Source organism: Petaurus breviceps, unplaced genomic scaffold, assembly GCF_028583685.1.
Source record: "Petaurus breviceps papuanus isolate PSGF00001 unplaced genomic scaffold, PetGlider_PUasm1.0 89693, whole genome shotgun sequence".
NCBI lineage: Eukaryota > Metazoa > Chordata > Mammalia > Diprotodontia > Petauridae > Petaurus > Petaurus breviceps.
In genome coordinates, this window is record NW_027187101.1 from 144,123 (window position 1) to 154,879 (window position 10,757).

Consider the following 10,757-nt stretch of genomic DNA (forward strand, 5'->3'; position numbering starts at 1 on the left):
CTTCCTTCCTTCCTTCCTTCCTTCCTTCCTTCCTTCCTTCCTTCCTCCCTCCCTTCATGCCTTCCTGCCTCTGTCCTCTCCAAAATGCCCAAGGAGGAATAGCTGAGAGTTCACCCCCTGATGTGGGTCTAGGTCTGCTGAAAGTTCTGCAGAGGCAGGAACCACAAAGATGCTGGGGCAGCCCGAGGACAGAGTGGACTTACGGGTATGGTCCTTTGCCTTTTCCTACCAGCGTGCCCAGTGTGAGGATCTCCTGATGGCAGCAGCCTTTGAGGACTGCCAGGCTGTTGTGCCTGTGGAGATGTACATCCAGGCCTGCATGCAAGACCTGTGTCAGTGTGAGCAGAACACCTCCTTCTGCCTGTGCAGCACTGTCTCAGAGTTTTCCCGCCAGTGCTCACATGCTGGAGGCCGTCCCCACACCTGGAGGACAGACACATTCTGCCGTAAGTGTCCACAGAGGCCCAGGGCTGGGGCAGCTGGCCACTCTTCCTGGCCTATAAGTCCCCTTTGGGTCCTGCACCAGGCAGATAGCACTCACCGGCAGTAAAGGTGTGGGCGTGAGAGGCCACGTGTGGCAGCTGTCCCAGGGCTGCCTCTGGGGTCTCCCCAGCTCAGGGGCCACTCTTTCCGCTCTCCCTTCATTTCTGCTCCATGGGGGCTTTGCTCCCTTTGCTCTCCTCCAGACCTGCCTGACCAAGGACCAGATCCCTGCCCCCAAGGCAGGGCACAGAAGCGTGCTTGTGACAAGATGCTTTGCAGAGGGTTGAGGCTGAGCCCTGTACCCACTGCTCCCAGGAGCACTCCTTGATCACTGCTACCGCTCCCTAAATATCAATTTCCCTCCTTCCCAGAGGGAAGAATGCTGGGCCATTCTGCTCTCTCCTCTATCCTTTGTCTCTGGAGGGCAGCTTAGAGCATTGAGCTGGGCCTGGAGTGGGGAAGCTGATACCTCTGGGTAGAAGGACCAGAATGGGCAAATGGGAACTGAATCCCTTACTTTGGCCTCTTTAGAGGGAACATTCCTTGGCCTCCCTTTGTTTGTGGCTGGGTAAATCTGCAGGGCCATTTCCTTAACCAGTCAGGTTTCCTGGGGAGGGCCTGAAGTGAGTAATCCATGGGGGCATTTTTGGTGAATTCCCAGGGCGGCAGGGAGGGGAAGGGGCAGAGACTTAGTGCTGTCCATGGTCTTTATACCAAGACCCCTGTGGGAAGCCTTTCAGTGGGCCAGCCTTGGGGTGAGTCTCCAGGGCTGCAGGGGGATTTGCCGAAAGTCTTGGAGGACCAGCAGAGAAGGTTTCTGGGGAAGAGGTGTGACCTGTGACCTGAGAGCATTTTTCCAAGTCTGGGAGCTAAGAGGCTTGTGTGAGGATGATGCCCGTAACTTGTCCTCATCAGCATTGCCCCAGCTGGCTAAGCTGGCCATCTCAGACCAACCTGGAGCCTCAGGGGAGACACTGATTTCCCAGGCCCCAAGTCCTGCTTGAGGCTTGTGATCCAATTATGGAGAGCCATACACCACGGCTTCTTCCTTTGGCCTGCCTCTTGTGCTTGCATGGACAGCCTCAGGAGCCCTTCATAGAGGGATCGTCCCCTAGAATGTGTCATTCGAGTTTCCCAAACTCATCAGGCCTAGTCTTTGTGCATTCCAGCCAAGACCTGCCCTGATAACATGGTCTACCTGGAGAGCGGCTCCCCCTGCATGGACACCTGCTCCCACTTGGAGGTCAGCAGCCTGTGTGAGGAGCACTATGTGGATGGCTGCTTCTGCCCGGAAGGTGAGCAGCTCCCTGACGGTGGAGCTCCCAGTGCTCAGCCCCAGTCTCTTCTGCCCGAAGGAGGCTGCCATCGAGGGCATGGCCCATGTTCGCTGGGAGTGTCCCTTTCAGGACTATCCACAGAGAACCAGGGGGAGGGACCTGAAGCATCCCCCTCCCTCCATCCGGGAGCTGTAAGCAGCAAGTCCTTAACTCTGGGTGCTTGACTTTCCCAATCCTGGACAGTCAGAAGGAGAGCTGCTCCTTCGGCATTCCAGCCAGGGAACATCAGAGAGCCTGCGGCACCCCAAGTGCTGTTGGGGGAGGAGCAGTGTAGGAGGGGCTGGCTCTCTCTCGGCAGCCCGAAGCCCCCAGGGGCAGAGCCTCCAGCAGAAGGCTCTCAGCTCACCCCTCTTCCTCCTTGCCCAGGCACTGTCTATGATGACATCACGGGCAAAGGCTGTATCCAGGTGAATGAGTGCAGCTGCAAACTACACGGGCACCTCTATGCCCCTGGGAAGCAAATCAGCAGCAACTGTGAGGAGTGGTGAGTACGACGTGGGCTCCTCTTCCCTTGTTCCCTGGCCTCAGAGGGGAGGGCCAGGAGGCAGAGGGGACCCAGCGGTGCGGGGCCAATGGGCTCTCCCTTCTGCTGCCTGTCTGTGCAGTGTCTGCAATGCTGGCCGCTGGGTGTGCGAGGATCTGTCCTGCCCTGGTACATGCGCCTTGGAAGGTGGAGCCCACATCACCACTTTTGATGGAAAGAAATACACCTTTCATGGAGATTGCTACTATATCCTGGCCAAGGTACTGAGGGGGACCTATGGACCTGGCTGGTCTTGCAGCAAATGACAGTTTGAAGGAGCACTCCATTCTTGCTCTGGGGCTCCAGAGATCCTTTAGCATGTGGCTGCCATCTTTCAGTTGCACAGACCCTTGGGTACTCATCCTGGAAATACTGAGAGCTGACAAGGTTTGGGCCACCCCAGAGCCACCTTCAGAGTGAGTCATGGGTGTCCTGAGACTTTGGGCTCTGGGGTAATAGATAGCATTTTCCTTTCTCAAAGTCTGTGGGCAAGAGTTTGGGCCACATATATTCAATCTAACAATGTGACCTAGGTCAAATGAAAGAACATATGTAAAGCATTTTACAAACCATACAGTGATACACAAAGCCTACCTGTCCATCCATCCATCCATCCATCCATCCATCCATCCATCCATCCATCCATCCATCCATCCATCCATCCTTCCATCCATCCATCCATCCAAACATTGATGAAGGATCCACTGGTCCTTCACTTTTGGACCACTGGGTCCAAAACCTTATTAGGCATTGAAAGATCACAGAGTTTAGAGGAGACTGCTGTGCTCACCTTGTTGGCTCTTCTACTTATGTACAAAAGGGGGCAGCTGGGAGTGCCACAGTGCACAGGGCACTGGGCCTGGAGTGCTGGAGTTAGGAAGACCTGAGTTCAAATCCAGCCCCAGACACTTACTAGTTGTATGATCTTGGGCAAGTCGTTTATTTTCTGTCTGCCTCAGTTCCTTCAACTGAAAAATGGGGACAATTATAGCATCTACCTCCCAAGGCTGTTGCAAAGACTAAATGAGATAATATTTATAAAAAGTACTTAGCACAGTGCCTGGAACATAATAGGTGCTGCATAAAAACCCATTCCCTCTCCCCTTCCCTTCCCCACAAGAACTGTTGGGAAGCCAGCAAGCTGGGAGGCTGCGGCTTGTGGTGGGAGGTTCCCTTTCCCATCATCCCTCATCTTCCATATTGTGGACACTTCACCTGTTTCAATGGCCTCTGGGAACTCCTATGATGATAGTCAAGACTGATCCTTCTGGTCTGATGTCTCAGAAAGTTTTGGTGACTGAAAGTCTCAGTGAGAATAATACTTCTTTGGCAGGAATATGAAATTTCCCCTTTGAGTCAGATGCTCTTTTGACTGGAAGGACTTTCTAGAGGTCAGAAGCCTCTAGCAGCTCCCAATTGTTCTCAAGTTACATTCTGAGATTTCTGCTTGGCATCTCTTTCCCACCATAGCTTGGCACCAGCCTTCTTTATAAAGCTCCTCTCCACATATGCCAGATTCCAGCTGAACAGAAGGACCATTTGCCTCCCAAAGATGCCTTGCATTGCCCCACCTCTATACCTTTGTTTCAGTCACTCCCCCTACCTGGAATGTCCTGCCTCTCCTTTCTTCACTTGGTGAATTCTTACCCCCCTCTAAGGATTATGTCCTTGGACCTGCACAGAGGACTGTGCTCACCCCTCTTGGTGGCTGGGATCGTGGGTCCTTGTGTTTGTGTCTTATGACCAGCAGCTCAACTAGGGCAGGGTCCCAGTCTTGGATCTCTTGGTGGGTCAGAACCAGTGCCTCTTGGGGCACCGTGGGGGCCAGAGGACACATGTTGGGTCCATACAGGGGTTCTTGTGGGGTCCAGCTTTAGCAGCATCCTCCACTTTCCTCTGCTGTAGGGGGACAGCAATGACTCCTATGCCCTCCTGGGAGAGCTAGCGCCTTGTGGTTCTACAGACAAGCAGACCTGCTTGAAGACAGTTGTGTTGCTGACTGACAACAAGAAGAATGTGAGTTTCCCTCTCTGCTCATGGGTGGCCACAGCTTGTTCACCTAGTTGACTTCTCTAGCATTAGCTCAGCCATTCAGTGACCAGTAAAGGAGCTTTGTGGGGCCCCAGGACATCCAGGGCAGGTACCTCCTCATGCTTTAATGCAGCAGGCTCTTATCAGATGCTGTGTGGTCTATAAAGCCTCTGGAGGAGGCATGGCCACCAGAGGACTGTGTAATCTAACATATGTTAAGATCTTATGCGATGGGTGTGCCAAGGGTCTATGCTGGGACTACATGATAAGATCTCACCTGAACTCAGTATCCAAGATACCCATCTGTTCGGCTGCCTGCAGGCACTGTCTGCTGGTGAGCCATGTCTATGAAGCTCTCTGAAAGCCTCAGAGTCACAGAGCTCAACTCAGTGAAGCTTCTCCAATGCAATCTCCTGTTCCACCACTCCCCTCCTTAAGCACCTTCCCTACTCCAAAGCCCTGGCATAGATGGGCCTGAAGAAGGCCTGGGACTGCCTTCCCCTGGGGCTGTGGATGGCAATGGGGATGCTGGCCACCTTAGGACTTTCCTGCCTCCTCTACTTTCCTTGCAGATTGTGGCATTCAAGTCTGACGGCAGTGTGCTCCTGAATGAGTTAGAAGTCCACCTACCACACATCACTGGTGAGCATGGCTACCAAAGGCAGGGGGAGAGTCCATCTTCCTCCTGCCAAACAGAGTCTGGAAGCAAGGCAGGCAGACAGGGCAGGGGAACCCCATCCTGGTGAGGGAGGGCATTACTTTGGGGAATCTGTCGACACCTGCTGAAGTAGGCATTCTCAGCTGGAGCTTGGGGAGGAAGGGGCAACGACAGCTGCTGGGCTGTCGGGGAGGGCAAGTCACCCCCAGTTTCAAGCAGGGAAGCTGAGGCCGAGGCCTCCAGTTGGGGGTGGTGCCTCCTTCCTGCCCCTGGCTCACCACTTCTTGAACAGTGATTACCATCTCCCCCTGTCGCTCTGACTTGCAGCGAGCTTCTCCATCTTCCAGCCTTCCTCCTACCACCTCATCGTGCACACAGCCTATGGCCTCAAACTGCAGATCCAGTTGGTGCCGGTCATGCAGCTGTTTATGACCATGGACCAGGCTTTCCAGGGCAAAGTTCAAGGTGGGGCTCTCAGGGGCTCTTTCTGTAGTCTGCCGCAGACCTGGGTCTGGGGTCTTCTCTCCTGGATTGCCCACTGCCCACTTGCTTTCTTTTCTTTCTGTTACAGGTCTTTGTGGGAATTTTAACGGTCTAGAAAGTGATGACTTCAAAACGGCTGGAGGCCTCATTGAGGCCACTGGCTCTGGCTTTGCTAACACTTGGAAGGCCCAGTCCAACTGCCATGACAAACTAGACTGGCTGGATGATCCTTGCTCTCTCAGCATCGAAAATGGTGAGGTTGGCTCTGCCCCTCTTCACAGCCGGGCCCTTTATCTCCAACAAGCTGCCAAGCATATGGATGCAACAAGGGCTCTAGGCGAGGGCCATTTCTCCAGGAGAGACAGGTGGTGGCCAAGTTTTTCTCTCAGAATTAAGCTCTGTAGGTCTGTCTGCCCACACTTCCTATCCTAATGGCCTCCTTTGGCACATGTGGGTAGAAAAGAGCCCAGAGGACACTCTACTGAGGGCCACAAAGTGAGTGAGTAGGGCCCAGGCCAGCCACGATGCAGAGAACTTTCTGGGTCACAGACACAGGATGAGGGTGAGCTCAGGCTGCTCCAGGCCCCACCTGAAACGTCTTCCCTGTTCTCTGCCCCACCCCCAGTATACACTCCCATTCTTACACACACACACACACACACACACACTTTCACACTTACATTCCCTTTCACGTGTACTCTCTCCCTCTCTCCCCATCTCCAAAGATGATGAGTGTTCAGTGACAGCAGAATTAAGCTGCTAGGGAGCTCTGCGCCAGTTTGAGAATGATGATCCCTGGGGTGGCTAGGTAGTGCAGTGAATAGACCACTGGCCCTGGAGTCAGGAGGACCTGAGTTCAAATACAGCCTCAGAAACGTAACACAAAAATCTAGCCATGTGACCTTGGGCAAGTCACTTAAACCCAAAAGCCCTTTCAGAAAAGAAAAAAAAAAAAAAGAGAGAATGATGATCTCAGGGTGGGATGGTCCCTTCACTTGCTATGTTCTAGCTTTTCTCTCTCCTTGTGGGCCAGTCTTTGAGCAGCCACGCTGACCCGGCCACGGAGCTCCTAGGTCACCATGAGAACAGGGAGGTCTCTCTGTGAAGCTGAGAAGCATAACCAGCCCTTCCCTCCACTCCTCCTTTCTCCCCAGCCAACTATGCAGAGCATTGGTGCTCGCTGCTGAAGCAGACAGAAGCTCCCTTTGCCAGGTGCCACTCAGTTGTGGATCCTGTGGACTATTACAAGGTATGAGCTGGGATTTAATGCACGTCACTTCACTTCAGGCTGGGTCAGGCTGGTCTGACCTAATCTGGTACCAAAAACATTGACTGACACTCATCAGGTGGAAGGCAGGTCTCGCAGAGTGGGGCTGCAGTTGGGGGTGGGGAAGGACATGCTATAGGACTTAGTACCACAAGGTGGGCCCTGCTATCCTGAGAGACATGAGCAAACATGGCCCTGGACCCTATCCTTTCTCCATCCTCCACAGTTTCACCAGTAGCACAAGGGGATCATTGGAGATCATAGGAGCTGGAAGCAAGGGAGGGAACAGGCCTTTATTAAGCACCTACTATGTGCTAGACTCTGCTTAGTGGCACCAAATATTATCTGGTTTGATCTTCACAAAGATCTTGGGAAATAGGTGCTGTTATTAACCCAATTTTGCAGCTGAGGAAACTGAGGCAGGTAGAGGTAAAGTGACTTGTCCAGGGTCACACAGCTAGTAAGAGTCTGAGGCCAAATTGGAACTCAGGTTTCCCTGGCTTTGGGTTCAAGAAGTCACAGGTGCAGAAACTAGGGCTGTAAAAGGTTAACAGGCTCTGGCCTGCCCCCGCAATGGGCACTGGCACCCGTATGAGGAGCAGAGCAACAGGAGAGGTGTGAGGGATCCCCTCTGTTCAAGGGAGGGATGGAACGGTTCGATTTTGGGAGCTCCCTGGAGATTGCCTCTTTCTGGAGGAAGGCTGAGGTTGCTGCCTGAACTGGCGTGTGGTGCTCTGTCCAAGGTGCTAGCCAGGGTAGGCAGTCTCAGAGAGGCAGGGAAGAAGAGCTACTTGTGGCAGGGTCTGCCCATTCTCTCCAGGGGGTCTTGACCTTAGGGATCTCAGTAGCCTCAGGACTCCAAGCCTGGTGGGGAGGGAAAAGAAGAGAGAGCTCTTCCCTGGCCATCTCCCAGGGGATCCATAACGCTTCCTCTTCTTGTGACCCTAGAGGTGCAAATATGACACCTGCAACTGTCAGAACAATGAAGACTGCATGTGTGCTGCTCTTTCCTCCTATGCCAGAGCCTGCTCTACCAAAGGAGTCATGCTGTGGGGCTGGCGGGAGCAAGTCTGTAGTAAGTGCTCAGAGCCATCCGCCATTGGCTGAATGGGATGGGGAAGGGGAGAGGGGAGAGGACACGCTGACATCTGAGGCTCCATCCTGGCCACAGCCATTGGCCTGAGGTCCTGGGTGTGGGGTGGGGGAGAGGAGCGATGCACCTGAGAGCTCCCCAGGAAGCTCAGTGCCATTTACTTATATGCAAACCTTTATGTTGCCTTGCTGGAGCCTGCAGGGACTTCTAAAGATGCTCTAGAAAGCAAATCCACTCAAGCAGAGTGAAGGAAACTTTGCAAATATAATACCCAAAGTGCCAGCCCACACATTGTCTCAGCACCACTGTGGGAAAAACAGAGAGGCAGTCAAGCTGAGGTGGATGCAGTGAGAGTGAAGCTTCTGTCCTCAGCAGGGACCTGAGTGTTGGCCCCTGGACCCTGCGACCTTGGCCACGTGTGCACCCATCTCCAGCATGGTGCTCTCTGACAGTGAAACTTGTGGTGCAGGGATCAGGGCATGTGGCCCCTGGTGCAAGCAGGGAGGGACTGACAGCTCTCCTATTCTAGCCTCTGGGGATGAGACGCAGAGGAGTCTGGGAGTATCCTAGCCTGACCGGTTTCTTTGGCAGGTGGTGTTTCTGCTAGATTCAAAGATCAGAGAGATGTAGGGGACTGGAGCCTGGCATCAACTGCTTTCTGGATTACTCACTGTTTTTCAAATCTTCTCACCTAGACAGGGATGTCACATCTTGCCCCAACTCTCAAGTCTTCCTGTACAACCTGACCACATGCCAGCAGACCTGCCGCTCACTCTCAGAGGTGGACAAGCATTGTCTCAAGGGCTTTGCCCCTGTGGATGGCTGTGGCTGTCCTGACAGCACCTACATGGATGAGAAAGGGCGTTGTGTGTCCCTCTCTAAATGTTCCTGCTACCACAAAGGCTTGTACCTGGAAGCAGGAGAAGTGGTCCTGAAGCAGGATGAGCGCTGGTGGGTGCCCTTCTGGGCTCTGACCAGCCATCCTTCACCTGGGGTGGGAGGGGGGTCGGAGGAGGCTCTGTTTGGAGGGAAAACAAGAGAGAAAGGGATTAGAGAGGTTTCCTTGGGCCAGATATTTGGACAGAGCTTTGACTATTTGGGGGGAGAACTCAGACCCTTTCCATTGCTTCTACTTTGTCCCAGCATAGCTTGGGATAGAGCTGAGGCCCGCTGTGGCATAGGCTTGTAGCTAGTGAGTGTAGGAGTGGAACTCAAGCCTGGCCCAGTGGTTTTCTTTCTGCAATTGCCTGTGGCTACCCAGGTGGAGGCAGGGTTGGACCCAGGGGCCACTGCTGGGGCTGCTTCTGGCCCCAGTTTGGAAGAAGCTGAGCCATTGGCTGCCTCCTCTCTGCCCTGGGCTGTGGGTGCAGAATGAGGCACTGCTCCTCTTATCAGCTCCACTCATGGGCCCCTTTCCTTCCCAGTGTCTGTCGCAATGGGAGGCTGCATTGCATTCAAGTGAAACTTATTGGTCAGAGTAAGTAGTGTCCTCAACTTGGGGAAGTTATTGATGGGGCTCCCCTGGCTGCTCATGCTTTCCCTTTTCTAGAGCCCCTGGGGCTGTCCTCCCTCAGGCCAACATGTTCACATCCCCTCTCCTCTCTGTGTCCATTCATTCCCAAGGCTCCATCTGATAAGTCTTCTCCCCGTGACAGGCTGTGCTTCCCCCAAGATCCATGTGGACTGTGACAATCTCACAGCCTTGACCACCCAGATGGCTCATCCCATCAGCTGCCAGAACCTGGAGAGTGGCTATGTGAGTCAGGAGGGAGCACTTTTCTGGGCCTCCTCAGCAGGCCAGAGCTGGGTTCCTCACCCTTGAGTCTAGTTCTAGGCTGGTCTTGGTGGAGGCCTAAGGTCTAGCCTGGGGGTTGGGGGGAGGGCAGAACTCCTGCCAGCAGTCCCGGGATCCCACTAGCCTCAGTTTTGACATCTGGGACATGGGGCTGATGAAGATCTCTACCTTCCCCAGGAGGGTTATCCAGGGTGCCCCACATGCCTCCCCACCCCATGGTGGAGATATCCTTAATCTAGGCCCACTTAACTTCCTGTAGAACCAGTTCTCATGGACCAAGTCTCCTGAGAGGTCCCTTGGTTCTATACAGCTGGGGCAGCCTGTGGGCCTGAGGGCAGGAGGGAGCTGGGGCCCGGCAAGGACAAGGTCTATAGTGATGCTCTGCCCAGAAGCTTGGTGTTTTGTGGGGGTGCTTCTGTAGGAGCTTCCCTCTCCTGGGGTCAAAGGCCTGGGCTCAGCATGGTGGCCTCCCTGAAGGGGCTGTAATTCAGGCTCCCTTTGCCTATCCCCTAGTACCAAACCGAATGTGTCAGTGGCTGCATGTGCCCTCCTGGGCTGATTGATGATGGTCGGGGTGGCTGTGTCATGGAGGAAGAGTGCCCCTGTGTTCACAACAAAGAGCTCTACTTACCTGGACAGAAGATCTCTGTGGACTGCAACACATGGTGAGCATGCCTCCCTCCAGACCTCAAAGCCCTGTTCACTGTGGGAGCGGGCCTGAGTCTGGGCCCTCCCAGCCCCGGCCTCTGCTCGCTCTGCCTCCCCCTCCAGCCTCATCTCCTCACTGCCTTTCCCCAGTGAGCTCAGCTGACCGGTATTAGCCAAGCCTGTGGACAAGGCAGGGTCCTAGAAGCGGCTCCCCCGACCGGGAGCCCTGCTGGCCGCTGGTGGGGAGAGCCTGGGCAGCCTGGGGGTGGGTCGGTGCTTTCGCGCCTGGCCTGCCCGCACACACAGGCTAGCCGCTGGTGGGGAGCACCTGGGCAGCCTGCGGGTGGGTCGGTGCTTTCGCGCCTGGCCTGCCCGCACACACAGGCTGGCCGCTGGTGGGGAGCGCCTGGGCAGCCTGGGGATGGGTCGGTGCTTTCGC

At 54.6% G+C, this 10,757-nt stretch overlaps 1 protein-coding gene across 1 annotated transcript in view; it reads left to right on the forward strand.

Annotated features, from left to right (window-relative positions):
• The window catches only part of MUC2 (mucin 2, oligomeric mucus/gel-forming), a 55,353-nt gene that overhangs the window by 6,948 nt on the left and 37,648 nt on the right, over positions 1 to 10,757 (forward strand). The window contains exons 6-19 of the mRNA XM_069107269.1: positions 233 to 446; positions 1,653 to 1,778; positions 2,187 to 2,304; positions 2,426 to 2,564; positions 4,249 to 4,359; positions 4,947 to 5,016; positions 5,360 to 5,497; positions 5,604 to 5,768; positions 6,670 to 6,764; positions 7,731 to 7,857; positions 8,571 to 8,826; positions 9,300 to 9,352; positions 9,531 to 9,631; positions 10,184 to 10,335. Coding sequence (XP_068963370.1) covers positions 233 to 446; positions 1,653 to 1,778; positions 2,187 to 2,304; positions 2,426 to 2,564; positions 4,249 to 4,359; positions 4,947 to 5,016; positions 5,360 to 5,497; positions 5,604 to 5,768; positions 6,670 to 6,764; positions 7,731 to 7,857; positions 8,571 to 8,826; positions 9,300 to 9,352; positions 9,531 to 9,631; positions 10,184 to 10,335 — 1,865 coding nt within the window. The remainder of the gene's footprint in view (positions 1 to 232; positions 447 to 1,652; positions 1,779 to 2,186; positions 2,305 to 2,425; positions 2,565 to 4,248; positions 4,360 to 4,946; positions 5,017 to 5,359; positions 5,498 to 5,603; positions 5,769 to 6,669; positions 6,765 to 7,730; positions 7,858 to 8,570; positions 8,827 to 9,299; positions 9,353 to 9,530; positions 9,632 to 10,183; positions 10,336 to 10,757) is intronic.